The sequence below is a fragment of the Sus scrofa genome, chromosome 2 (genome assembly GCF_054392235.1).
Source record: "Sus scrofa isolate SSC_HxYL_T2T_F1_AM1 chromosome 2, Sscrofa_HxYL_maternal_Yorkshire_Landrace_v2.0, whole genome shotgun sequence".
NCBI classification, from domain to species: domain Eukaryota; kingdom Metazoa; phylum Chordata; class Mammalia; order Artiodactyla; family Suidae; genus Sus; species Sus scrofa.
Window position 1 is genome coordinate 69,007,843 of NC_139384.1, and position 27,666 is coordinate 69,035,508.

Below are 27,666 nucleotides of genomic sequence, written 5' to 3' on the forward strand. Positions count from 1 at the left end.
TTTGCCTTCTGCTCATTCCCTACATTCCACAGTGACCATCCCACTGGAGTTTCGGGGCCCCAGAAACTCACTGTTTTTCCTGGAGGGCAGGAGCCTCCCTTTCAGGGCCAGGGTGGGTGTGCGTGTTTGCATTCCTCTCTGCTGAAGCCATCCAGGAAGTGAAACAAAAATGCTATGGCTAAGCCCCCATGCTGCACTTCCTGCCGCAAGCTTGCTGTGGCTCCCACTCTGCTGAGGACACAACCCATATCCCTTCCCTCTACCCTCAAGGCCCCACTGATGCCTCCAAACAAGTCTCAGCACAGCGTGTCCCTGCCACCCTCCCCTTCTCAGGAACACTGTGATCTTGTCCAGCTTTGCCTGGGCTGTTGCTCTGCCAGAACTCTCCACACATCCAGCTCACTCTCTGGCTAATCCTACTTGTCTTTGGATTTCAGTATCAAAGTCACTTTCTCCGGGAAGCCCTCCCAGACCAAATCTCTCCTAGCAGCCTGGCACCGAGGGCCACTGAAACACTTATTGGATAATCGCTTGTCATCTCCCCTACTAGACTGTTGGCTCCACCAGGAAGAGACCAGATCTACTCTGTCCCCTGCTGTGTCCCCAATGCCCTGCACACAGGAAATGGCTAATAAGTGTCTGTGAGCAACTGAAATCAATGAAATCTGTACCAAAGCTATTTTCGTGCCAGGGCTTGTGACAGGATTATACAGAGGAAAGTGTTCTCTAAAATCTATCTCCAAAGCTCTACTTTCTGGGGTGTGTATCCTGCAAAGAATACTGGCCTGGGTCTGACCTGGACACTGTCCCAGTCCCCTGCCTCTTCCACTCATGAGAGCCTAAGGGGTGTAAAAAAGCATCCATCAGGAATTCTCACTGTGGTGCAGCAGGTTAAGGAGCCAGTGTTGCCTTTGTGGCCGCAAGGGTTCAATCCCCAGCCTGGAGCAGTGGGTTAAAAGGATCTGGTGTTGGCACAGCTGTGGTGTAGGTCCTGCGCAGATCCAGCTTCATTCCTTTCCCTGGGTGCAAAATTAGTTCCTCTGGGTGACCAACCCACATATGCCACAGATGGGTAAACTGAGGCCCTAGAAGTCAGGATGTGCCCCCACCCCTGGTAAGACCTGGGCTCTTCTCTGTGCCATCACCCTTTCCCTTAGGTCTGGGGGCTCCAGCAGCCTGTCTGAGCAGGACTGCGTCTACAGAGGCTTCCGGAACTTTCTGCCCCTCCCTGCCACCGTCCCCCACATGGCCATGACTTTCGGTAAGTGACAGCGGCTCAGGAAGCCGAGGGGCCCACACAGGAAGGAGCGAGTGGGACTTTCCTCCTCTTGTTGCTGCCCCACGGTGGCGGCTCTGCCCGCCTGTGGCTGCCCCAGGGTCACCCACCTCCAGGTAAGACAGGTTAGAAACGGTGCCGCCACAGGGCTCTGGCTGGGGGTGGCGGGTGGGGGTCCAGGGAATCCGTGTGGTGGCTACAGACAATGCCAAGTTTGCCTTCCAGGCCTCTGAGGAAAGCTGCCAGATGTGCGCTGGGACTGCTGGCTCCGGCAAAGTGCTCCCCTCTCTGTGCCTTAATTTGTCCTCAGTGAAGTCCCAGCTCCCCAGACCTGAAAGAATCTTTGCGCATGCGCTCAGTACTGGGGAAGCTGTTCCCAGCCCCCAAGTTGCCAGGCCCCAAGCCGGAGCACTGGGTGACTAACCAGATGTCCCAGCATGTGGGACTTTTGGTGTTAAAACAGGGGCATTTTTCTGGGCCCCAAACACCACCTCTGACTTTCTTCCTCTTTTTTTTTTTAACTTTCGCTATTTAAGCAATCTTGTTTCTTTAAGATTTGTTTTAAACAAAATATGTGGTGTGTAATTCCATTTAGATAAGGTTGCAAAGTCAGGCAAGAGCAGGGCGACTGTTAGAAATAAGACTGTGGTTACTTCTGTGGGGAGTGACAGGGGCCCCAGAGCTCCTGGGCCTGGGCGTGTTCCAATTGCTGGTCTGGGAGCTGGTGACACTGGAGTGTCGCTGGTGGAAAGTTCTCTCTTCGCCATGCCCTCCTTCCCTGACGATGAGCGCCAAATCACTGTGCTAAGGGACCCTCCTATCTGGTTGAGCTGGCATTTGTCAAGTGCTTGCAGGACATGTTACCAAGGATTTGTGCCACTTAGTGTGGATTAAATGTGTTGACAGCCTTGGCTGGGCTCTGCAAACCCCCTCACCCAATCAGCTGGGAGCCAGCACATTCCACAGCTGAGAAAGTGGGAGCATTGCTGGGGTCACAAAGCTGGGATACGGTGGGGCTGGAATTTGAACCCAGAGTCTGGGGTTTTCATCTATCCCCTGTCTCCGGTTTATAATCTGGGTGTGTTAAAATCTCATTCATACTATCTATCCTCCCGCCATTAATTTGGAACATAGTTGTTGTTGGTTTTTTGGTCTTTTTAAAAGGGCCACACTCCCAGCATATGGAGGTTCCCAGGCTAGGGGTCTCATTGGAGCTACAGCCACAGCAATGCCAGATCTGAGCCACATCTGTGACCTACACCACAGCTCACGGCAATACCGGATCCTTACCCCACTGAGCAACGCCAGGGATCAAACCCACAACTTCATGGTTCCTAGTCAGATTTGTTTCCACTGCGCCACTATGGGAACACCTGGAACATAGTTTTTACCCAACATTCTCTTCTTCTTCTTCTTCTTCTTTTTTTTTTAGAGCCACACCTGTAGCATATGGAGATTCCCAGGCTAGGGGTCCAATCGGAGCTGTAGCTGCTGGCCTACACCACAGCCACAGCAATGTCAGATCAGAGCTGTGTCTGTGACTTATACCACTGCTCATGGCAATGCTGAATCCTTAACCCATGCTCGAGGCCAGGGAACAAACCAGCGTCCTCATGGATGCTAGTCAGATTTGTTTCCACTGATCCATGATGTCTCCTTTTTTTTAAAACTTGTTGTTTGCAAAGAGTTCCTTTTTTTTTTTTTTAAATCACTCAATGAATTTATTACATTTATAGTTGTACAACATCATCACAACCAAATTTTATAGCATTTCCATCCCAAACCCTCAGTGCATCCCCCCACCCCCCAACCTGTCTCATTTGGAAACCATAAGTTTTCAAAGTCTGTGAGTCAGTGTCTGTTCTGCAAAGAAGTTCATTGTGAACTTTTTTTAGATTCCACATGTAAGTGATAGCATTTGATGTTGGTGTCTCATTGTCTGACTGACTTCTCTTAGCATAACTTCTAGTTCCATCCATGTTGCTGCAAATGCCGTTATTTCTTTCCTTTTAATGGCTGAGTAATATTCCATTGTGTATATGTACCACATCTTCTTGATCCACTCCTCTGTTGATGTCGATGGACATTTAGGTGGTTTCCATGTCTTGGCTATTGTATGCAGTGCTGCAGTTAACACTGGAGTACATGTGTCTTTTCGAGTCATGGTTTTCTTTGGATAGATGCTCAGAAGTGGGATTGCTGGATCACATGGTAATTCTATGTTTAGTTTTCTGAGGAATCTCCATACTGTTTTCCACAGTGGTTGCACCAATTTACAATCTCACCAACAGCGTATGAGTGTTCCCTTTTCTCCACACCCTCTCCAGCCCTTATTGTTTATAGACTTTTTGATGATGGCCATTCTGGCTGGTGTAAGGTGGTACCTCATGGTGGTGGTTTTGATTTGCATTTCTCTAATAATGAGTGATGTTGAACATCTTTTCATGTGTTTTTTGGTGATCTGTATGTCTTCTTTGGAGAACTGTCTGTTTAGATCTTCTGCCCATTTTTTGATGGGGCTGTTTGTTTTTTTGGTATGGAGCTGTAGGAGGTATTTATAAATTTTGGAGATTAATCCCTTGTCAGTCGATTCATTTGCAAAGATTCTGTCCCATTCTGTGGGTTGTATTTTCATTTTGTTTAAGGTTTCCTTGGCTGCGCAGAAACTTTTAAGTTTAATTAAGTCCAATTGTTTATTTTTGTTTTTACTGTCATTACTCTAAAAGGTGGATCTGAGAAGATGTTGCTGTCATTTATGTCAGAGAGTGTTTGGCCTATGTTTTCCTCTAAGGGTTTTATAGCATCTGGTCTTATATCTGGGTCTTTCATCCATTTTGAGTTTATTTTTGTGTATGGTGTTAGGAAGTGTTCTAATTTCATTCTTTTATGTGTGACTGTCCAGTTTTCCCAGCACCACTTACTGAACAAGCTGTCCTTTCTCCATTGCATATTCTTGCTTCCTTTGTTATAGATGAGTTGGCTGTAGGTGCGTGGGTTTAATTCTGGGCTCTCTATCCTGTTCCACTGATCTATATTTCTGTCTTTGTGCCAGGACCATACAGTTTTGATGACTGTACCTTCATGGTATAGTCTGAAGTCCAGGAGCCTTGATTCCTCCAGCTCCATTTTTCTTTTTCAGGACATCTTTGGCTATTCTGGGTATTTTGTGCTTCCAAAAAAACTTTAAAATATTTTGTTCTAGTTCTGTGAAAAATGTCATTGGTAATTTGTTTTGTTTGTTTTTATTTTATTTTTATTTTTTTGCTTTTTAGGGTCACACCCAGGGCATATGGAGCTTCCGAGGCTAGGGGTCTAATTAGAGCTACAGCTGCCTGCCTATGCCACAGCCACAACAATGCCAAATCCTTAACCCACTGAGTGAGGCCAGGGATCGAACCCTCAACCTCATGGTTCCTAGTTGGATTCGTTTCCACTGAGCCATGACAGGAACTCCTGTCCTTGGTAATTTGATAGGGATTGCGTTGAATCTGTAGATTGCCTTGGGTAGTATAGTCATTTTGATACTATTGACTCTTTCAGTCCAAGAGCATGGTGTATCTTTCCATCTATTTGTGTCATCTTTGATTTCTTTCATCAGCGTCTTGTAGTTTTCAGAGTACAGGTTTTTGTCTCTTTAGGTAGGTTTATTCCTAAGTATTTTATTCTTTTTGATGCAATGGTAAAGGGGATTGCTTCCCTAATTTCTCTTTCTGAGCTTTCATTGTTAGTATATAGAAATGCAGTCGATTTCTGTGTATTACAATGTCTCCTTTAAAAAAAAATTTTTTTTTTAATGGGTGCACCCATGGTGAATGAAGTTCGCAAGTCAGCAGCTGAATCCAAGCCACAGTTTCAGCCTATGCCACAGCTGCAGCAATGCTGGATCCTTAACCCCTTTTCCCCAGGGGTGGAACCCATGCCTCCACAGCTACCTGAGCTGCTGCAGTCAGATTCTTAATCTACTGGGCCACAATGGGAACTCCCAACATTCTCTTTGTATCTTCTTCACTTGGGTCAACTGAAGTGGAGCTTCTCCACTTCCCTTCCTTTTCCTCATTGGGGCTGAAACCCAAACCCTTCCTCTATCCAGCCAAGGGTCTTGAGCTCAGGGGTCCCCCAGGGTGTCAGAGATCTGGAAGTTAGTTGGTGAAGAACGCCTGGGAATAAGGTGGGTGGTTTCCTCCTGGGTCTATCTAGGGAGGGCCTCCTACTATCGGGGCCTAATGGCAGGAGTGATGAAGAGGATGGAGATGTAGGCAGCAGGAGAGACAGACACAGGCAGACTCTGTTAACTGAGTCATCAGTCTGGATCTGCCCCTAAGGCATGCATCACACCAGGTGCAAAAGCTTCCAGCCCCCTTGGAGTTCCCGTTGTGGCTCAGTGGTTAACGAATCCGACTAGGAACCAGGAGGTTGCGGGTTCGATCCCTGGCTTTGCTCAGTGGGTTAAGGATCCAGCATTGCCATGAGCTGTGGTGTAGGTTGCAGACGCGGCTTGGGTCCCGTGTTGCTGTGGCTCTGGCATAGGCTGGCAGCTACAGCTCCGATTAGACCCCTAGCCTGGGAACTTCCATATGCTGCAGGAGCGGCCCAAGAAAATGGCAAAAAGAAAACAAAAAGCTTCCAGCCTCTGCTGGAATACCTCAGACCCACAGAGAGGGATGGCCACTTCTGTCCCTTTAAACACCCATGTGTACAAGCCAGTGCCCATCTGCTAGAAAGTAAATCCCTGTATCTGTGATTGATTCTTCATGCCTGTCTGGAGAAGGAGTTGGAGAGGGTGTGTGTGTGTGGAGGCTGACCAGAGATGTCTGCCCTGGGCATCAACAAGAGTGTGGCATATGAGTTCACACACAAAAATTGTTTTTCTCTTTTTCTTTTTTGGCCACCCTGTAGCATATGGGGTTTCTGGGCCAGGGATTGGATCCAAGCCACAGTTACAACCTATGCTGCAGCTGTGGCGACTGCAGGATCCTTAACCAACTGTGCCAGGCCAGGGATGGAACCTGCATCCCAGTGCTCCAGAGATACCACTGATCCCCTTGCACCAAAGCAGGAACTCTGAGTTCACAAAAAGTTGTGTGTCTATCTTCCAGTCCCCCAGCACAGCCTTCAGCTGGTGGGTAATGGCTTCTCATCCACCTTGCACACTCAGCTCCCTTCTCTACCTCTCTGTCTTTCTGTGTATCTCTGGTCCCTTTTTCCTCCCTCTTTCTCCAGCTTCATCCCTACCTCAGCCTGCAGTATCGCTGCTCCCTACCCCCAGAGGCTTTCTAGCCTTGTCCCCTGACTGCAACTGAGGTGCTGTCTCTTTCTGTGTCCAGCCAGGCTGCACTCATGGCACCTCCAAGTGAAGAGACACCCTTGATCCCTCAGCGCTCCTGCAGCCTCTCCTCTTCAGAGGCTGGTGCCCTGCATGTTCTGCTGCCCCCTCGGGGCCCTGGACCCCCACAGCGCCTATCCTTCTCCTTTGGGGACCACTCCGCTGAAGAGCTGTGTGTTTGGGCTGCTAAGGCCAGTGGTGAGTGGGTCTCTAGAAGGATTGGCCAGAGGGAGGGTTGGGGCTATGTGGAACCCAGATTGAGAGCTGCCAAGTGGAGTCAGCATTGGAGCTGAGGCTTTGAGGGATGAGTAGGAGTTTGGTAAGGGAAGAGGGTACACAAATTCAGAGGTGTGATGGCACATTAGGGGAAACAGCTGATATCCCTTGAGGTAAACTACAGTGGAAAGGGATGCTCTCGAAAGAGGGGCAGGGAGCCCTGAGAAGCAGACTGAATACATGGCTTCTCTCCTAAGGGCAATGGGAACCCTGGAATGGGTGAGAATAGGGGTGGGACACAGTGTCAGAACTGAAGGTGAGAAAGAGTCTGCGGGGCTGCCTGGTGATAGCATGGCAGCCCTGAAGGGGACAGAGAGAGAGAGAGAGAGAGAGACTGGTGGGAGCTGATGGAGGTGTCCCTCAGGTATCCTGCCTGTGTACCACTCCCTCTTTGCTCTGGCCACGGAGGACCTGTCCTGTTGGTTCCCCCCAAGCCACATCTTCTCCGTGGAGGATGCAGGCACCCAAGTCCTCGTCTACAGGCTCCGGTAGGAAGTGTCCCCCCAACTCCCACCCCCACCCGCACTGCAGGTGTGGGTTAAATGATACAAGGAGGGAATGTCTTTTGCTGAGGGCTTAGGAATGGGAGTTAAAACAACAGTGATCCTACAACATCATTTCTCCGCACCTCCTGGTGGGTGTCCCAGGGAGGGTGTGATCACTGCTCATTTAGCAGATGAGAAAACTTTAGCCAGAGAGGGTGGGCCACTGGTCTAAGGTCACAAGCAAGTCAGTGGCGTAACCTGGGCTCTGTAAGGTCTTGGCACAGTCGCCTCCACTGTTATCCCCATTCCACGTTCTCCCCTCTCCCACCCCCACAGCTTTTACTTCCCCAACTGGTTTGGGCTAGAGAAATGCCACCGCTTTGGGCTACGAAAGGACTTAACCAGTGCCATTCTTGACCTGCCAGTCCTGGAGCATCTCTTTGCTCAGGTAGTGATTTCTGTAGGGCTCATTCCGGGGGGTGGGGGTCCACTGGACAATAATGGGCTCATGGTTGGGCAGCCTTGGCTGACCCTCCCTGTGGCAGCCCAGGGGTGGAGGTCAGCCCAGGGGTGGGGGTCCACTGAGCAACATCAGGGCTCAAGGTTGGGCTGTGACTGGTTTCCAGCATCGCAACGACTTGGTGAGTGGCCGCCTCCCAGTGGGCCTCGGCCTCAAGGAGCAGGGTGAGTGTCTCAGCTTGGCCGTCCTGGACCTGGCCCGGATGGCCCTCGAGAAGGCTCAGCGGCCTGAAGAGCTGCTGAAGATTGTCAGGTGAGGGCTGCCAGGCTGTGGTGCCCACCTGGGAATGAGCAAAGGCGGCTCTACCAGGATCTGGCTAGAGTCCAGGACCCCCTCTGGGCAGCTGACCTACAAGCCTGCAGTGTGGTCATGTGACCCAGCTCACTCCCACCTTCAACCCAGCCCTACTGAAACTCCATTGCAGGACCTCTGGCAGCTGAAAGGACTATGTGTGTCCCTGTCTGTCTTACCGACTCCAAAGGCCCTTCTCACAGAGACCCTACCGGTGCCTGTCCCTGAGTGTGTCTCTGTGTATGTCTTTTGCCCCACTACTGAGGCCACCCCTCCAGCCCCTTCACTGAAGCTTGGGTTGGTGTGCGTCCCTGTTATCCCTGCGGAGACCCCACACTGAGGGCCCGCTCCCCCCACTCGCAGCTACAAGGTCTGCCTGCCCCCTGCTCTACGTGACCTGATCCAAGGCCTGAGTTTCGTGACGCGGAGGCGTATTCGAAGGACAGTGCGTCGGGCCCTGCGTCGCGTGGCCGCCTGCCAGGCTGACCGACACTCGCTCATGGCCAAGTACATTATGGACCTCGAGCGTCTGGACCCAGCCAGGGCAGCCGAGACCTTCCGCGTGGGCCTTCCCGCGGCTGCTGGTGGTCAGGATGCGCCAGGGCTGCTCCGTGTGGCTGGTGGCAGCGGCATCTCCTGGAGCCCAGGAGAAGAGGTACGAAGCAGGGGGAAGGGGCGGGGCTTTAGGGGGCGTGGCCTAGAGGCGAGACTGAGAGGGTTGGGGGCGGCTAGTTTAGGGGTGGGGCTGAGCGAGGGGGTGGGACTAAATGGGCGGGGCAGAAGGGGAGGAAACTGGTTGGGTGGTGGAGCTCAGGGCGGGGCCAACTGTGGACAAGGAGAGAGGCAGGACTGAGGGAGGGGGCCGCTCCCGCGTGGGCTAAGAGACCCCGAGAGATAAAGCAGAGCTAGATGAGGGAGGGGCTTGGGTTGTGCAGGGGACTGGCCGAGAGGAGGCAGGATTTGGTACGGACCGTGTGCAGATATTTGGGGATGAGCAGAAGAGGGGTTGACGGGGTGAGATTGACAGAAGGGGCGGGGCTTGGAGGAGGCAAGGTGGGAGAGGTATGTGGCTGGGTGAGGCGGAGACAGGAATCTCTCAGGAGTGTGGGTTGGTGGGATCCAGGCTTCAAGTAGGAGGGGCCAGGACCCCCAGCCCCAGCCCTCCCTCTCCTTTCCAGGTTCTTCAGCCCTTCTGCGACTTTCCAGAAATCGTGGATATCAGCATCAAGCAGGCCCCGCGCGTTGGCCCCGCCGGGGAGCATCGCCTGGTCACAGTCACCAGGACAGACAACCAGATCCTGGTGGGTGGTGGACTCCCTCCCCTCCTGCTTTACCGGAGGACGGGGACGCGGAACTATCACCCTCGGGCCACAGTGCACTGATGTGGATCCTCACAGGAGGCTGAGTTCCCCGGGCTGCCTGCCGCGCTGTCCTTCGTGGCGCTGGTGGATGGCTACTTCCGGCTGACCACCGACTCGCAGCACTTCTTCTGCAAGGAGGTGGCGCCGCCGCGGCTTCTGGAAGAGGTGGCTGAGCAGTGCCATGGCCCCATCACGTAAGGACCCGCCCCCCATGTGGCCAGACTCACTCCGTTCTCGACGCCTATGTGTCCTCGCCTCCCAGGAGGCCCTGGACAAGGGGTCAAGTGCTTGAACAGCGCCAGGTGCAAAGCGCTCAATGTGGCTGGGGTCGCCTGCTGCCAGGGACAGCTGCCTCCCTCCCTTTGACTCTTCCATTTCTTGGGGATGCACCTGGCTTCACCTGCAGCCTCCTCTTTAATGCCCTCATCAGAAGCCTCAACTTTTGGCTCATTTTATAAATGAGAGAGGGAGGAAGGAAATGTTACCTGGTGAGAGTCCCGAGGTTTCAGAAAGACAAGGTTTAGAACCCAGGTCTAGTTTGGTTTCGTGGCCTCCATCTCTTTGTCTCTCTTCATCTTTGACTCTCAGTTCACTCCCACCTTACCCCACAGCCTGGATTTTGCCATCAACAAACTCAAGACTGGGGGCTCACTTCCTGGCTCCTACGTTCTCCGTCGCAGCCCTCAGGATTTCGACAGTTACCTCCTAACTGTCTGTGTCCAGGTCAGTCTACTACTAGGGGCCAGGAGGGCAACGAGGGCTTCCTGGAGGAGGTGGCATTTGAGCTAAGAACTGAAAGATGAGTCAGTATTGCTTGGTGAAGAGGGGGAGGGAAAAGGCATCCCCAGTGGAGGAAAGAGAATATGTAAACACTTGGAGATTTGAGGGGAAGGGTGCTGCCCACCCCCACTCAGGGACTACTCCTCTTTGCAGACCCCTCTGGGCCCTGATTACAAGGGCTGCCTCATCCGGTGTGACCCTACGGGAACCTTCTCCCTGGTTGGCCTTAGCCGTCCCCACAACAGTCTTCGAGCGCTCCTGGCAGCCTGTTGGGATGGTGGGTTGCACGTGGATGGGGTTGAGCTGAATCTCACTTTCTGCTGCACCCCCAGACCCAAAGGTGAGCCTGCCTTCTTCCCTGAACCGAATGATTGATATAGGACCTTGCCTTTCTGTGTCTGGCCCAGGTCTTGTGTGGCAAGCGGCAGAGACTGCAGTCAGGGTTATTTAGGAGCGGGGGGAAAGATGATTTGGGGCTCATAGGGATAGAATCTGCTTTCAGGCATGGTTAGATCCAGGCACAGCTGCATCTGAGTGATGTCACTAGCACTTACCCTCAATCTCTTGCCTCTTCCTCTGGGTGAATTTTGCTCTCAAACTCCTCAGATGGGACAGCTTTGAGGTGTGAGTTCTCCAGAGTCTCCCAGACTCCCTAGCAGGACTGAGATCAAGCTGCCTACAGCATCCACCTGCTCATTTGCACTCCCTTCAGGGTTTCTTCTCTCTGTCTCACTCCCTCACCCAGTCCCCACCCATTCCCCCCTCTGGGACTTCCTGGAGTCTCCTTTCAAATAAACCATGCACCCTGGAGTCCTCACCTCCCTGTCCCCTCCCTTCTGCAGGAAACACACACACACACACACACACGCACACACACACACACACACACACACGCACACACACACACACACACCTGCCAGTGAGACAGGGAGTGAGCAAAACCTTAGAGGACTTTTCCCTCCTGACCTCTGATTTTTTCTCCTCCACCTACTCCCTATAGAAAAGTCCAATCTGATAGTGATCCGGAGGGGTTGCAGTCTGCCCACCTCATCCCCTGTTCAGCCCCAGTCCCAATGCCAGCTGAGCCAGATGACATTTCACAAGATCCCTGCCGACAGCCTAGAGTGGGTAAGGGGCCCCAGGAAATGGGCGAGGGGGAACTGCCTCAAGTGGGATCCAGAGACCAGGTCCACATCCATCTCTGCTGTGTGGCCTCAGGCACGGTATGTAACCTCCCTGTGCCTCTGTTTCATCATCGATAAAACGGGGCCATTGCCTGTGCCTTGCTTGGGCCAGAGCTAGGGAACTGGATCCCATGGGAACCCCCTTCCAGGCCTCTCCTGTTGCTCCCTCACTCTCCAGCATGAGAACTTGGGTCATGGATCCTTCACCAAGATTTACCGGGGCTGTCGCCACGAGGCTGTGGATGGGGAGGCCCGGGAGACAGAAGTCCTGCTCAAAGTGATGGATGCCAAGCACAAGAACTGCATGGAGGTGAGCGGAGTAGGACTAGGCCTTCTGGGTCAGGGCTAGCTGGAGAGAGGGTCATGGATTCAGAGAAATTTAAAAGCACACAGGGTTGGAGTTCCCATCTTGGCGCAGTGGAAATGAATGTAAGAATCATGAGGTTGTGGGTTCAATCCCTGGCCTCGCTCAGTGGGTTAAGGATCCGGCGTTGCTATGAGCTGTGGTGTAGGTCCTGGTTAAGGCTCAGATCTGGCATTGCTGTGGCTGTGGTTATCGGCTACAGCTCTGATTTGACCCGTAGCCTGGGACCCTCCATATGCCGTGGGTGCGGCCCTAAAAGCACAAAAGACAAAAAAAAGACAAATGTCTTTTTGCCATTTCTTGGTCCGCTCCCGCGGCATATGGAGTTTCCCAGGCTAGGGGTCTAATCGGAGCTGTAGCTGCCAACCTGAGGATTCAGGTTTGATCCCTGGCCTTGCTCAGTGAGTTAAGGATCCAGCATTGCCATGAGCTGTGGTGTAGGTCTCAGACAAACCTCAGATCCTGTGTTGCTGTGGCTGTGGCGTTGGCCAGCAGCTGTAGCTCCGATATGACCCCTAGCTTGAGAACTTCCATATGCCTGAGGGCAGCTCTAAAAAGCAAATCAAAGAAACAAAAAAACCTCCACAGAAATGTAGCCACAGTGTCTCCAAACCATGAAATATAGAAGGTCAGAGAATTTATTTATTTATTGGGCATATGGAAGTTCCCAGGCTGCAGCATATGGAAGTTCCCAGGCTAGAGGCTGAATCAGAGCCGCAGCTGCTGGCCTGCACCACAGCCACAGCAACGCCAGATCCCAGCTGCCTCTGAGACCTTCACCACAGCTCATGGCAACGGTGGATCCTTAACCCACTGAGCAGGGCCTGGGATTGAACTCACGACCTCATAGATATTAGTTGGGTTCTTTACCACCAATCCACAGAAGGAATTCCTAGAAGGGTTGGAGTTTTTTTTTTTTTTTTTTTTTTTTTTTTGTCTTTTTGCCATTTCTTGGGCCGCTCCCACGGCATATGGAGGTTCCCAGGCTAGGGGTCTAATCGGAGCTGTAGCTGCCAGCCTATGCCAGAGCCACAGCAGCGCAGGATCCGAGCCGTGTTCAAGAAGCAGTGAGGAGGCCAATTGGTCAGAGAGGAGCGAGCAAAGGAGAAGGGAGGATGATGCAGATAGTGGAATCAGCAGGGGCCAGGCAACACAAGGGGAAGGTGTGAGCCCTTCTCAAACCCCAAATCTCCCACTTGTGTGAGAAACTCAAAGTAGACTACAGTGGGGACTTCCAGACCCCATCAGAAAATCATGCTATAGGAGTTCTCACTGTGGCTCAGTGAGTTAAGAACCTAAGTAGTATCCATGAGGATGTGGGTTAGATCTCTGGCCTTGCTCAGTGGGTTAAGCATCCAGCATTGCCACAGGCTGTGGTGTAGGTCACTGATGCAGCTCGGATCTGGCATTGCTGTGGCTGTGGCTTAGGTTGGCAGCTGCAGCTCCAATTTGACCCCTATCCTGGGAACTTCCATATGCCACAGGTGTGGCCTGAAAGGAAAGAAGGAAGGAAGAAAAAGAAAGAAAAAAAGAAAGAAAGTTGGAAAGAAAGGGAGGAAGGAAGGAAATAAATAATGCTACAGAGTGCTGTGTGCACTAATGGTGGCCTCCAGGAACAAAGGAGGCTTGCAGCCAGGTCTCCTAAGGCAGGCGTATGAGCAGCAAGTTTGGGGAGTGGAAGACATCCATGCATCTTCTCTCTTTTCTTTCCTCCCCAGTCATTCCTGGAAGCAGCGAGCTTGATGAGCCAAGTATCATACCAGCATCTCGTGTTGCTCCATGGCGTATGCATGGCTGGAGACAGTGAGAGACGTCCCCCCACCGCCCATCCCTGCCTGCCTCTTTGAGCCTATATCTACAATAGCAATAGCAGTACACATCCAGAGCCTGCCCTGGGGCTGGGGCTCTGTTTCAGCAGGGTCCCTGTACTCATGTCCCTTGGTCCTTTGGACAAGCAGCTCCAGGCTTCCACCAGTCCCTCAGAATTATCTCAAGTCAGACAGACCTGGGATCCAATCTCACTCTGCTGTGTACCTCCTCTGCAGCTTTGCAAGGTCCATGCTCCCTCTCCAAGTCTCGGTTCCATCAGTTCAGCTCAGCAGCTATTTGTATGAGCCCAGTAGGTGCCAGGAGCTGGGTGTATAGTGTAGAACATGACAAGCTGGGCAGGATGATAAATAATCGTGTGTTATGGGGGCAACACAGGGCACTGTGGGCGATCAGAGGCTGTTAATCCAGCTTGAGTGTCAAGCAATGATTCTGGGTAGGCAAGGAAAACTTCCAAGCTGGGAAGGCAAGAATAAGCAGGCATTAGGGAGGAGAAGGAAGAGGGATGCTCTAGACCAGAAACAGAACATGCAAAGGGCTGGACATGAGTCATGGAGAGAGCTTGGCACCTTCCAGCATTTCAGGCAAATAGTTCTGAGATGGGACGTGGAGAGGAAGAGAGGTGAGTAGAGTAAGGATGGAGGAGCAGGGGAGGGAAAAGTCAGAGCTGAAAGTTCAAAGGTCCCTTGAGGGTAGAGTTGGGGGAGAGCCTGTTGAACACAAGCGCAGTCCTGCCTCCCCATACTGTCCCTCCTTACTGCCACCAGGCATCATGGTGCAGGAATTCGTACACCTGGGAGCATTGGACACGTATCTGCGCAAGTGTGGCCACCTGGTGCCAGCAAGCTGGAAGCTACAGGTGATCAAACAGCTGGCCTATGCCCTCAACTATCTGGTGAGTGCTCCTCTGCTTGCTTTACCCTCCATTCACAGAGTGGAGGGGGAATTGAGAGAGGGCTCAGTAGTGTGGATTGGAGTTTGGCAAGGGTGAAAGAGGAGGGCATTGTAGACTAAGGGAAGAGTGTATGTCCAGGCTTAGAAGTGTAAGAGCAGAAGGGAACAACTGGTCCTCTGTGGATATTGAGGGGAGTAGTGAGCAATGAGACTGGGCAGTGGGGGAAGGCTTCCTAGAAGAGGGAACATTGGAACTGGGATCTTGAAGACTGAGTAGGAGTTCAGCAAGAGGAGAAAGGAAGGGGGGCATGTCAGGCTGAGGGAACAGCCCTGGCAAAGGCTGCAGCTTAGAAGGCATGTTGCCTGCCCTGGGGGTGCTTCAGGCAGTTCACTTGGCAGGAGACCAGGGTGGAAAAATGGGTGAGAGAAGTTCATGGGAAGAGTGATCCAGCTCATGGGATTAGATCTCGAGGGCCCTGAATGCCAGGCTGAAGACCTTGGACTTTATCCCGAAGGGACTGGGGAACAATGGAATGAGAGAGGAGTGTTTGAAAAGGGGAGGGACACAGGGGGTAGACGGCCAATAGTCTAGGGAAGATGCTGGAGTATGATTTGAGCAGTACCAGGTGGGCTTTGAAGGATGTGTAGGAGTCCACCAGCCAGAATATTCATTCATCAAGCCCCCCTTAGTATTTCCCAATGTTTGGCCCTCTTAGGAAGACAAAGGTCTCCCCCATGGCAACGTCTCAGCCCGGAAGGTGCTCCTGGCTCGAGAGGGGGCCGATGGGAACCCGCCTTTTATCAAGCTGAGTGATCCTGGTGTCAGCCCCACTGTACTAAGCCTGGAGAGTAAGTGCTGAGGGGTGGAGGAGGGAGGGGCCTAGAGGGGCAAGGAAGTGGATCCATGACCCCATCTATGTGCCCACCGCTCCCAGTGCTTACCGACAGGATCCCCTGGGTGGCCCCTGAGTGTCTCCAGGAGGCCCGAACACTTGGCTTGGAAGCTGACAAGTGGGGCTTTGGTGCCACAGTCTGGGAGGTGTTCAGCGGTGTCATGATGCCCATCAGCACTCTGGATCCTGCCAAGGTCAGAGCACAGGCATTAGCCTCTAGAACCCTCATTTGACATAAGGGTACACAAAGTCCACTTTGGGGTGGATGGGTGGGTCTGAGGGTATCTTATGAGGGTGCCCTGGGAGTGACCAGCCACTCCTCCTGCCCTCAGAAGCTACAGTTTTACCAGGAACGGCAACAGCTCCCTGCCCCCAAGTGGATGGAGCTGGCCCTGCTGATCCAGCAGTGCATGGCCTACGAGCCAGGCCAGAGGCCTTCCTTCCGTGCTGTCATCCGTGACCTGAACAGCCTCATCACTTCAGGTGCCCACTGGGCAGGCAGGGTGGGCAGGGCTGGCATGTCATGTTGGGTCCAGTAGGAAAAGAGGGAGGTTTGCATGCAGAGCCTGCCTCGTGTGCCTGGCAAGGTTAGAATGGTCAGTGAACTGTAACAGTCAGTACAAGTTTCACCAGCTGCTGTAACAAACAGACCCCTCAGCTAGATGTTGAACATGATGGATGTTAGTTCTCCTTCAGTGAGGGCAAACCTCTCCCTTTCTGACCCCACCCATCCCATGGCCTCAGGCCCCTGTTGGAGCCTCTGCAGACAAGAGATGTAGAGAGTCCCATTTTAGATTTCAATGGGTCAGGCCTGAAGGGACACCTGGTGTGCATCTCTCTCACCCATCAGCCTGAGTTTAGTCGTGGGAACATACCCCATGGCAGTGGAGGCTGAGAAATGCCTTTCTGTCTATATACAGCATGTGCACTACATAGGGGCTGTCTTTTTCCAGCCCCATAAAATACTCCTTGGCTTGCAGTGACCCTGCCATAAAGCACAGAGAGGGTGAGCATGCAGCTCAAGTTCACACAGCAAGTCAGCTTAAGAGAGGGGCCAAGGACCCAGTGTGCTGCTCACTCACTGTTTGCGCCCCCCAGATTATGAACTCCTCTCAGACCCCACGCCTGGTGCCCTAGCACCCCGTGACGGGCTTTGGAATGGCGCCCAGCTCTATGCCTGCCAGGACCCTACCATCTTTGAGGAGAGACACCTCAAGTACATCTCACAGCTGGGCAAGGTGAGGTGGGCTGGGCTGAAGTGGATGGGATAGCACCCAGGCACATGGGCACCAGCCCTACTGTCCTCCAGGGCAACTTTGGCAGCGTGGAACTCTGCCGCTACGACCCACTGGGCGACAACACAGGTGCTCTGGTGGCCGTGAAGCAGCTGCAGCACAGTGGCCCAGAACAGCAGAGGGACTTCCAGCGGGAGATCCAGATCCTTAAAGCCCTCCACAGCGACTTCATTGTCAAGTACCGGGGTGTCAGCTATGGCCCAGGTGAGCCTCCTACCAGTTGATGCTCTTCATATCACATATCTTCATGCTCCCACAGCACCATTTTAGGGTGGTCCGAGAACCCCAGCAGGGATGCTAGTGACTGCTCTTGTTTATCCAGAATCAGACTGCTGGGTGTTCCCATTGTAGCCCAGTGGGTTAAGAACCCGATGAGTATCCTTGAGGATGTGGGTTTGATCCCTGGCCTCAATCAGTGGGTTAAGGATCCAGCATCGCCATGAGCTGTGGTGTGGGCCACAGACTCGGCTTGGATCTGCTGTTGCTGTGGCTGTGGTAGGCAGCTGCAACTGGGATTCCTCCCTTAGTCTGGCAACTTCCATATGCTGTGGGTGCAGCCCTAAAAAGCAAACAAACAACAATAACAACAAAAAACAAGCAAGCAAACGAAAAAGTCAATGTATATTGTAGAAAGTACTCAAAACAGTGATGTGTCATTGCCACCATTCCCATTTTATAGAAATATATATATATATTTATTGAGACTATATATATATATATATATATATATATATATATATATATATATATATAGTCTCTTTAGGGCCTCACCAGAGGCACGTGGAGGTTCCCAGGCTAGGGGTCTAATAGGAGCCACAGCTGCTGGTCTACACCACAGCAAAGCTGGAACCGAGCCGTGTCAGTGACCTACACCACAGCTCAGGGCAACGCCGGATCCTTAACCCGCTGAGCAGGGGCCAGGGATCAAAACTGCAACCTCATGGTTCCTAGTCGGATTCATTTCTGCACGCCACGACAGGAACTCCCGTAGAAAGCGATATTGAGGCCAGAAGGGACTCGAGATTCACTCTGAACGGGAAAGAAGAATGGGGAGAAGTAGACAGAGTGGTAACTCATCTTTGCCTCCCCCCGCCCCCCCCCCAAGGCCGCCAGAGTCTGCGGCTGGTCATGGAATATCTGCCAAGCGGCTGCCTGCGGGACTTCCTGCAGAGGCACCGCGCGCGCCTAGATGCTGGCCGCCTGCTCCTCTACGCCTCGCAAATCTGCAAGGTGCGGGGGAAGGCATGAGAGGGCGGGACGCTTGGGGACCGGCGGGGACCTGCGGGATCTGCGTGGATTCGCCGGGAGGGCTGAGGGTTGAAGTCTGGGCTCCAGGTTAGGTTGGAAGTGGGGTTGTGTTAGGGCAAAGGTCAGGACTGGGGTGCAGGATGGGTCAGGTGGGATTAGGCTTGCGGTCTGGGTTGGGGTCTGTGTTGGATTTGAGGTCAGGCTTGGGCCACCTGCTGAGTCATCTTGGGGTCCATACCCCATGCCCGCCCGCAGGGCATGGAGTACCTGGGCTCCCGCCGCTGCGTGCACCGCGACCTGGCAGCCCGTAACATCCTGGTGGAGAGCGAAACGCACGTCAAGATCGCCGACTTCGGCCTCGCGAAGCTGCTGCCGCTAGACAAAGACTACTATGTGGTCCGCGAGCCCGGCCAGAGCCCCATCTTCTGGTGGGACACCACGCCCCGGCTCCACCATTCCTCCCCACTACCCCTGGCTCTCCCCAGCTGTGATTTCCTTGGCCCCGCCCCTCTTCCCTTGAGTCCTGTGCCAGCCCTGGCTCCGCCCCAAGGCTCTGGCCCCGCCCAAACACGCTCGTTTTCCTGTCATGGCCCCGCCCTTTAGTACTGGCCCCGCCCCTTGGTACTGGCCCCACCCCTCCTCACAACGCCGCGGCTCCGCCCTTATCCCCGCCCAGGCCCCGCCCTGGCGTGCCACTGGGTTGGAGAATCCTATCCCGTAGTCAGGGAAACAGACCTTAGAACAGGGACTGACCTTATCACCTATGGTGACCAGCCACCCCAGTCCAAAGCTGCCCCCTTTCCCGTCCTCTGCCCTACTGTCGCATTCCAAGACCTCCCTGTCCGCCTCCAGGTATGCCCCGGAGTCCCTCTCAGACAATATCTTCTCGCGCCAGTCGGATGTCTGGAGCTTCGGGGTCGTGCTGTATGAGCTCTTCACCTACAGCGACAAGAGCTGTAGCCCCTCAGCCGTGAGTCGGCACCCCTGGATCCCCGATACCTTCTCTTCTCAACTCCTTCATCACCAATCCCCATCCTGTTTTTGCCCCGGGTCAGAGGGGCCCAGCCTTAGAGTCCGGGATAGGACCTCTTTTCATTAAGGCTGACCTCCCCCCCCCCCATCACGCCGGCGCCACCGCCACAGGCAGCCCCCACCCTCACCCATTACAGACTCCTCCTCCTCCACTAAGGAGTGCTCCTTCCCCGACCCGCGGGTGGGTGATTCCCTTCCTCCTATCACTACTGCTGACCCTCTCGATCATGGGCGCCCCTCCCCGCTCCGTCACGGATGGCTCCTCCCCCACCTCGGGCCCTCCCCCTTGGCTCCAGGAGTTCCTGCGGATGATGGGATGTGAGCGAGATGTCCCAGCCCTCTGTCGTCTCCTGGAGCTGCTGGCCGAAGGCCAGAGGCTGCCCGCACCTCCTGCCTGTCCTAGTGAGGTGAGCGCTGGGGAGCCTGCCTCAGTTTCGGATCTGTAGATTCACTGAGGGTCTTGGGCAAGCCTGCTGGCCCCTCTGGGTCTCTCCATCTCTGATGTCTCTTGATTGAGAGCAGGGGCCAGGGCATGAGGCTAAAGGAGATTCTGGCCTCTACTATGTTGCTCTCTCATTGTTTGGCAAGTCACAAACACTTTCAGAGCCTCAGTTTTCCCATCTCCAAAATGGGAATAACAGTGTTTTAGAGGGTGGGGAAAGATCAAATGAATTCTCATCTAGCCAGTGCTCAGAAGTTGGCATAGAGTTGGCACTCAATAAATGATGAACTCTTACAATGTATCATCACAGCTTTTGTGGAAACGTCTGACAGGTGGTTGGTCATTCATAAATTAATTCGCTCAGGCCGCAAACATTTATTCAGTGCTGACTGTGTGCTGGGCTCTGGGCTGGATGCTGGGGACCCAACAGAGGACAGAACAAATACGATCTTTCCTCCCTGCAACCAGCAGAGGCTAACAAGAACATTCTGGTGGTGATCAATGTCTGGAAAGAGATGGGGGAGTGTGGTCAGAGAGGGCCTCCTAGAAGGGGTGATGCCTGAAGGGAAAAAAGCATCCCGCCCATGGAGAAAGCTGGGGAGGGCATTCTCAGTGAAAGACACAGCAGGTGCAAAGCCCCTGAGGTGGGAATGAGCTTCCTGTACTTAAGAAATATAAGATGAGGGCAGATGTGGCTATATGGAATGAGAGAGGAGGTGATGGAGGAAGACAGTGGAGGGAGGGAAACCGAAGGGGATGCGATTTTGTTCTAAGTTCCACTGGGAGCCATGGGAGGCTTTAGAGCAAGGGAGGGGTGGAATCTAATTTATATTTAAAAACCGTAAGGAGTTCCCTGGTGGCCTGGTGGTTAAGGATCTGGGGTTGTCACTGCCATGGCTTGGATTTGATCTCTGGCCCAGGAACTTCTGCATGCCATGAGTGTGGCCAACCCCCCCACCCAAAACAAAAATCTGTGAACAGGAGTCACATCCTTCCTACCACTCACATGTGACCGTGTCGTCTCTTCCCCTCAGGTTCATGAGCTCATGAAGCTGTGCTGGGCCCCTAGCCCTCAAGATCGGCCATCATTCAGCACCCTGGGCCCTCAGCTGGATGCACTGTGGAGTGGAGGCCGGGGATAGTGTCCAGAGCATGGAACTCTCAGCTTCCCTGCTTGTCCTATTCACTGTCATTTTTATATCTCCTACACACACACACCTCTGGGTTCTGGTCTCCATGGACTGGCTATGTGCCCTTGAGCAGGGAGCCACCTTCTCTGGGCTTTCTGCTTCACAGAGATCCCCTCATGGGGCAAGTGACATTGCACTTGGAGGGCAACCCTTGCTTGTAGAGCAACAGCGGCGTGGCCTTTGGAACCCATAAAGATTCAAGACAGATACAATACTAGGGTCTACTGAGCCTCGCGCCCCAGATTCTAGGGACCAAACTTAAGCCACGCCCCTCTTCTCATTCTCTTAGGTGTTTGGCCCTGAGCTTCCTGTCTCATTTCCTGAGCAGACATTGCATAACTTTAAATGTATGATCAGGCTTCTCTCTTCCCCTCACTCGTTAGCTGGAGGAAGCCAAGGACAAGAACACCTGCTCTGGCTGAAAATTCACTTTTAGGGGGAGCCCTGTGACTGTGTGGGATCGTGTAAGAGCCCAGGACAGGCTGAGGTTCCAGTCCACCCTAACTGACCCCGAGTATCCCAGGGCTTCAGTTTTCCTGCCTGCACACTGCAGCCCTTTCTATACAGACCAGAGGATTATGCAGTTAACAATCGAGCCCAACAGGAGCTTGTCAGCTGTTGAAGGAAGGAAAGGCATTCTTGGCAGAGGGAAGAGCATGGCAAGAGGGAGGAGGCTCCCTGAGTACAGAGGTTAAGAGCGCAGGTTACTGGAGCTCATGGTGTTGTCACTTATTTGCTGTGTGATGATGAGTGAGTTGCTTCCTCTCTTTGGGCCTTAGTTTCATCCTCTGTGTAACGGGCAATAGTGTTGGCCCTTTGGCTGTACAGAGTCAACTTCTGGGGGCTTGTGAAAAGGCATCTTGTGCAGGTTAGGCCTCCCACCACAACTTCACACCTGCCTACAAGGCTTTTCTGCCAATTTTGCCTCTCTGGAAAACTCTTATTCATCTCTCAAAACCCCAGCTATTACCTCCTTGCAGCTTTACCTAGGGTTCTCCCACTACTCTCAGCCAGTCCTGTACTTCCGACCCTAGGGCAGGGGTGGTGTCTGTGTCTGGTTCTGTCTCCACTGACCTGGAGGCTCCTTGGGGGCTGGGCTGGGGTGGGCACAGAGAGGACTCTGGGAGCAATTGCTGAATGAATAAAGAAGTTTAGTGGAAAGGATGGTTTGTTGTTGGACTTGGGCAATGGGATCCTTGGGGATGTGTGAGCTGGGGAGGAATGTGCTTAGGGCTGGGGAATAGAAAAAAGAGACCCCTGGAGGCCACAGTGGGAACCTCAGGGCAGGTTGGAGGAGGAGGGACAGGAGGTTGGGACCCTCAAGGACAGAAGCCCTCCCCTTCCCCGCCCCAGCTGCTGGCCTTGGCTCTGTCCCTGGGGAGCTGATTACAGGCTCTTGATGGGTGGAGGGAACAGGCTGCTCTGGGGGGAATGTGTGTGGGGGGTGATCAGAGGGCAAGGCCGAGTTGGGAGGGGTCCAACATTCACAGCAGACAAGCTAGTCCCTCAATTGCTCCTCAAGACTGCTAGAAAGATTTGGAAAGTGACAGAGACAGAGATATAGAGAGGGAGAGAAACAGAGAAGAGCCAAGAGAGATTCAGAGGGAGACACAAGCAAGGGAGAACCACAGACAGAGATCCCTGTGCCTACTCTCCAGCCTAGGAAAAGCTGCCTGCTTTAGTGAGAGGGGGGAGGAGGCCACAAGACAGGGTTTTCAGCTCCAGGTCTTCCCTGCCTTGGGTTGAGTAACTTCCCTCTCTGCCTTAGTTTCGCTCTTTGTTAAAACAGGTCCATAAGGCCTTCTGGGCATCAGACTGGTACCCAGGAGATGTCGAGCAAACACAGCAGGCTTCATTCTGGGCCCTCTAGCCCCTGCCCAACCCAAGGAGATCCTGATGGAAGCAGAGCCAATCAACACTTCCAGCCCCAGGGTCCAGCCTCTTGTGACCTTGGGCAAGTGTGGAGTCCCCTCTCTGAGCCTCCGTTTCCTTATTAGTATAGTAATAAGGACAAGATTCTTTTTGAGGGGGGGGAGGTTTTTTTTTTTTTTTTTTTTGTCTTTTGTCTCATTTGGGTCACACCCGTGGCATATGGAGGTTCCCAGGCTAGGGATCCAATCAGAGCTGTAGCCGCCAGCCTATACCACAGCCACAGCAACAAAGGATCCAAGCTGCATCTGCAACCTACACCACAGCTCACAGCAACACCAGTTGCTTAACCCACTGAGCGAGGCCAGTGATCGAACCCTCAACCTCATTGTTCCTAGTCAGATTCATTTCTACTGCGACATGACGGGAACTCCTCCAATAATAAGGACAAGATTCTGAATGCCTCCGGTCTCAGTTGGCTAGATGCCCATCACCACCATCCTATGGAGTGATTATTTCTCAGTTTATCTATTTCTCCTTTTTTTAAAAAAAAATTTATTTATTATAGTTGATTTACAATATTCTGTCAATTTCAGCTGTACAGCAAAATGACCCAGTCATACATATACACACACTCTTTTTCTCATGTTATTCTCCATCAGGTTTTATCCCAAGTGATTGGATATAGTTCCCTGTACTGTACAGCAGGACCTTATCCACTCCAAATGTAATAGTTTGCATCAATTAACCCCAAACTCCCACTCCTTCCCACTCTCTCCCTCTCCCCCTTAACCACACTATTTCTCCTTTTTAAAATGGTTAAAGGAGTAAAGAAGGGAGTTCCCATCATGGCACAGAGGTAACAAAACCGATTAGTATCTTTGAGGACACGTGTTCGATCCCTGGCCTCGCTCATTGGGTTAAGGATCCGGCATTGCCGTGAGCTTCAGTGTAGATCACAAATGCAGCTTGGATCCTGCATTGCCGTGGCTGTGGCGTAGACTGGCAGGTACAATTCAGATTTGACCCCTAGCCTGGGAACTTCCATAGGCCAGGGCGCAGCCTGAAAAAGTCAAAGAAAAAAAAACAGTAAATAAAGACTCCTCAGCTGGTGGTCCCCCAGGGAGAGATATACCCAAGGCCCTGGCCCAGGGACAGAGAGCAGGGATGGTTTGTGTCAGTCTCAGCCCATCCATAGCCAATGTTGTGATTGGACTGGCCCTGGGAGTTCTTATTATGATTACAAGATGCCCTTCGTCAATAACCACCAGGAAACTTTGAGAAAATAAAGGGGGATTGCTTATAGGACCTGGAAATTACACAGCACACCTGGGGCCACAGAGTGAGATCATGGGTAGAGAGAAAGAAATGTAGACCTGGGGTCCTGCTTTTCTTGGGTCAAGGGTGGGGGTCTCGGGTTTCCCAGGCTCACTCTTATTGGGGATTTAAAGGGCAAGAAGAGAAAAAAGGAGTTCCCTGGTGTCTCAGTGGGTTAAGGACCTGGCATTATCACTGTTGTGGTTCTGGTCACTGCTGTGGCCCAGGTTTGATCCCTGGCCTGGGAACTTCAGAATGATGCGTGCCTGGCCAATAAATAAATAAGTAAATAAAAAAATAAAATTTTGGAGTTCCCGTCGTGGCTCAGTGGTTAACGAATCCTACTAGGACCCATGAGGTTGCGGGTTGAATCCCTGGTCTTGCTCAGTGGGTTAAAGATCCGGCACTGCCGTGAGCTGTGGTGTAGGTTGCAGACATGGCTCAGATCCCGCGTTGCTGTGGCTCTGGTGTAGGCCGGCGGCTACAGCTCTGATTCGACTCCTAGCTTGGGAACCTCCACATGCCATGCGTGCAGCCCCAGAAAAGCCAAAATGACAAAAACTAAATAAATAAAAATTTTTTAAAAATAAAATAAAATTTGAAGAAGGAGCAGAAGGGGGAGGAAGAAGGAGGAAGAAGAAGTAGGAGGAGGAGAAGAAGGAGGAGAAAGAGAAGGAGAAAGAGGAGAAGGAGAAGAAGAAGAGGAAGAGGAGGAGGAAGGGAAGAGAAAAAAAGTGGTCTACTCTTGTATAGATGAATTATTGGAATCAGCTAAGATGTCTAAAAGGTGCCTCAGTGGGAGGAGATGGCCTGGCCCTTATCTAGCCACACGTGTTGGGGAGCCATCTGTGACGCTAATGCCTCACAGTCAAAGCTTGTCAGCACTCATATCACAAAAAAGTGAAAACCCAACAATCAGGGGCTCCTCTCTGCTTACCCTGACCCTGTTCTTGACCTTGTCCCTGGGCGGTCCTTTGGGAATGCTCTGTCCCCTCTCCAAGGCCCCCAGCTGGGGAGGGCTGGGCTCCTATAAGGGGGATCCCCGCTGGGGCCCCGTACTTCTCACCACCATGGACCCCCACCCGCTCACCTGGGCTCTAGTGCTGCTGGGCCCGGCCCTGGCACTCTCCCGGGCCCCTGCGCCCGCCCAGGAGGCGCCAGAGAAGCTGTGCGGCCACCACTTTGTGCGCGCGCTGGTGCGGCTGTGCGGAGGCCCGCGCTGGTCCCCTGAGGACGGGCGAGCTGTGGCTGGAGGCGACCGTGAGTGGGGGCAGATGAGGACTGTGCTCTGGGCTCTCAGGGTGGGGTCAGGTGCAGGCGGGCGGGCGCAGGTGGGTGTCGGGGGCAGGCGGGCGGGTTTGCCCGCCTGTTCCCAGGTTCACATCACCTGCCTGGCGGGGAATCAGTGTGAGTGAGGGGAGCGAGGCAGTCTTACAAATACATGGTTAGATCCTGACTTTATTTACAATTTCATTATTTTGATCTTCATAAATGTTTGCATTAAGTTTGACTTTAAAATACTGCCTTAAAACATGATTGATCTTGCTTATTGAGGTTTGTTTGTTTTTGGGGGGGCTCCCTTAAATTATGCGGTGGAGATCAGTGCCTCGCTCTCCTCATCCTAGTCCAGGTCCTGGTGCAGAGGGTATAAAACAGGTTTGTGTGCACATCTGTGACATGCGAATGTATCCTGTGTGTGTGAGTCTGTGTGACAACGGTACAGATGGGTTTGCAGAGGCAGATTTGGCAGGGTGGGGGAACTGGGAGGAGGTATGAGGGTGTGTGGCTGTGTCTGTGTGTCCACACTGCCTGCACACGATGGACATGTATGTGTCACGTGTCACCCTTGCTGTTTTCTTCTCTAAGTGTCTGTGTCTTCTTAGCGTCTGTGTCTTAGGTGGTTTTTGGGAGTGTGCACGGCTGGGGACTTGGGTGTGGGTATGGGTTGAGAGTGCACACATCTGAACCAGGGATTCCATCTGTGCCTGGTATACAGCAGGCACTCAATACATGCACATTCTCTATTTGTGAGTATGATGAGGTTTTGGTGGGTCACAAGGCACAATGTGAGCATGCAAGTGTGCATGGGTCCTCTGGGGGCTTCCCTTCTGTACTGAATTCTGCCTTGTCCCCAGGTGAACTGCTACAGTGGCTGGAAGGACAACATCTCTTCCATGGGCTGATGGCCAGTGGGGACCCCATGCTGGTATTGGCCCCACAGCCCCCGCCTCAGGCCTCTGGCCATCACCACCACCGCCGGGCAGCTGCCACCAACCCAGCCCGCCACTGCTGCCTCAGTGGCTGCACCCGGCAAGACTTGCTGACCCTCTGTCCCCACTGAAGCCTCCTGGGGAGTGGCCATGGGGGAGGCTGAGATCCAGAGGGGGATCCAGTCTGGTGACCTCCTGATGCCACAGAGCACCACGAAGCCCCATGTCTGGGGAACATAGTGATTACTTCCTAGGACAAGGCACTCACCACCTCCCCCAGACCATCTGTCCTCTGGGCGGGGCCAGCTGGGGAAAAAAATCAGACTCCCCTCAAACCCTGCTTGGAGGACCCTTGGCTTTGCAGAAATACCAGACACTAAGGATCAATGTCCTCACCTCAGAGGAGTTCAGGTGCCCTGCTCCCTGCATTTCATGACACCCCTTTTGTTTTCTCAATAGTAAATAAATAAGATGCCTGCAGACTATAATGCAGCTTTTTGCATTTTCTCAAGAAAAAGGGACAAGCCTGGGTAAGCTAGTCCCCTGACAGCCATGGACCCACCAACATGTCCAGAAACTTAATGTCAATTGGAAGCTTATCACAATACAAAGTGGGGAAACTGAGGCCTAGGGGGATGCTTCCGGCCACGGTCAGACAGGTAGGGAATGGCCAAGGGCAGGATTTGTATCCAAGTCTCTGTCATGACTCATGGCAGGGGGCTCAACCTCATTTAATGTCCACTTATCAACAGGCACAACACACAAATGTTGGAATGAATCACAGTGGATATTCATTGATTGAACTCTCACAACTCTTTTCACTTGCATCCTCCCTTCATCCTGAGATGGGAATTTTAGGATAGGACTGTCTTGAAAAAAGGATCAAGCATTTGACCACGTGATCTGTTCCCATGTGTATTATTTCCTAAGACTGCTGTTAAGAGCCACAGACTGGGTGGCTTAAAATAGACACTTATTTCCTCACAGTTCCAAAAGCCAGACATCAGAAATCAAGCTGTTTTGTGGGCAGGGTTTTTGTTCGTTTGTTTGTTTTTGGCCTTGGTGTTTAATGGCTTGATGTGGGATCTCAGTTCCCAGACCAGGGATTGAACCCTGGCCGGCAGCTGTGAAAGTGCTGAGTTCTAATCCCTGAGTTCCCACTAGGGAACTCCCAGGGTTGACTTTTTTTTTTTTTTTTTTTTTTTTAGACTTTACCTCTCTTGTGAATGTTCCCTGCTTTCTCAACTTTTGGTGGCTCCTGGCAATCCTTGGTTGGTAGATGCATCACTCCAAGCTCTGCCTCCATCTTCACATCATCTTCTTTTCTGTGTCTCTCTGTGCATTCATTTCTTTCTTTCTTTCTTTTTTTTTTTTTTTGTCTTTTTGCTATTTCTTGGGCCGCTCTCACAGCATATGGAGGTTCCCAGGCTAGGGGTTGAATCGGAGCTGTAGCCACCGGCCTACACCAGAGCCACAGCAACGTGGGATCCGAGCCGCATCTGCGACCTACACCACAGCTCACGGCAACGCCAGATGGAGCAAGGGCAGGGATCGAACCCGCGACCTCATGGTTCCTAGTCGGATTCGTT

At 52.6% G+C, this 27,666-nt stretch overlaps 2 protein-coding genes across 28 annotated transcripts; both read left to right on the plus strand.

Moving 5' to 3' along the window:
* Positions 1 to 1,325: 1,325 nt before the first annotated feature.
* Positions 1,326 to 21,842, plus strand: JAK3 (Janus kinase 3). 27 transcript variants are annotated; one of them, XM_085010127.1, is made up of 25 exons: positions 1,326 to 1,392; positions 6,173 to 6,395; positions 6,601 to 6,797; positions 7,240 to 7,363; positions 7,697 to 7,808; positions 7,987 to 8,132; positions 8,535 to 8,826; positions 9,350 to 9,472; positions 9,569 to 9,726; positions 10,144 to 10,255; positions 10,466 to 10,652; positions 11,313 to 11,440; positions 11,675 to 11,806; positions 13,579 to 13,663; positions 14,455 to 14,582; positions 15,298 to 15,430; positions 15,517 to 15,668; positions 15,807 to 15,957; positions 16,573 to 16,712; positions 16,784 to 16,973; positions 17,875 to 17,999; positions 18,273 to 18,445; positions 18,870 to 18,987; positions 19,346 to 19,456; positions 20,526 to 21,842. In XM_085010127.1, the coding sequence occupies exons 3-25, from the start codon at positions 6,614 to 6,616 to the stop codon at positions 20,631 to 20,633; spliced, it is 3,312 nt and encodes a 1,103-aa protein (XP_084866253.1). In that variant the 5' UTR covers positions 1,326 to 1,392; positions 6,173 to 6,395; positions 6,601 to 6,613; the 3' UTR covers positions 20,634 to 21,842. The 27 variants fall into 27 exon arrangements, 26 of the variants coding, with proteins under 26 accessions (XP_084866253.1, XP_084866268.1, XP_084866254.1 ...); XM_085010142.1 differs by having other exon boundaries at positions 6,605 to 6,797; positions 11,313 to 11,535; XM_085010128.1 differs by having other exon boundaries at positions 6,605 to 6,797.
* Positions 21,843 to 24,932: 3,090 nt separating this feature from the next.
* On the plus strand, positions 24,933 to 26,562 carry INSL3 (insulin like 3). The gene is made up of 2 exons (NM_213970.1): positions 24,933 to 25,127; positions 26,003 to 26,562. The coding sequence occupies exons 1-2, from the start codon at positions 24,938 to 24,940 to the stop codon at positions 26,206 to 26,208; spliced, it is 396 nt and encodes a 131-aa protein (NP_999135.1). The 5' UTR covers positions 24,933 to 24,937; the 3' UTR covers positions 26,209 to 26,562.
* Positions 26,563 to 27,666: the final 1,104 nt, after the last annotated feature.

What these genes read in the sequence shown, in the direction of transcription:
- JAK3 (XM_085010127.1), top strand. Translation starts at nt 6,614, where the DNA reads ATGGCACCTCCAAGTGAAGAGACACCCTTGATCCCTCAGCGCTCCTGC. An exon ending in CCTGGAGCCCAGGAGAAGAG is followed by an intron (nt 8,827 to 9,349) that starts GTACGAAGCAGG and finishes TCTCCTTTCCAG; the next exon opens with GTTCTTCAGCCCTTCTGCGA. An exon ending in TCCTAACTGTCTGTGTCCAG is followed by an intron (nt 10,256 to 10,465) that starts GTCAGTCTACTA and finishes TCCTCTTTGCAG; the next exon opens with ACCCCTCTGGGCCCTGATTA.
- INSL3 (NM_213970.1), top strand. Translation starts at nt 24,938, where the DNA reads ATGGACCCCCACCCGCTCACCTGGGCTCTAGTGCTGCTGGGCCCGGCC. An exon ending in AGCTGTGGCTGGAGGCGACC is followed by an intron (nt 25,128 to 26,002) that starts GTGAGTGGGGGC and finishes CCTTGTCCCCAG; the next exon opens with GTGAACTGCTACAGTGGCTG.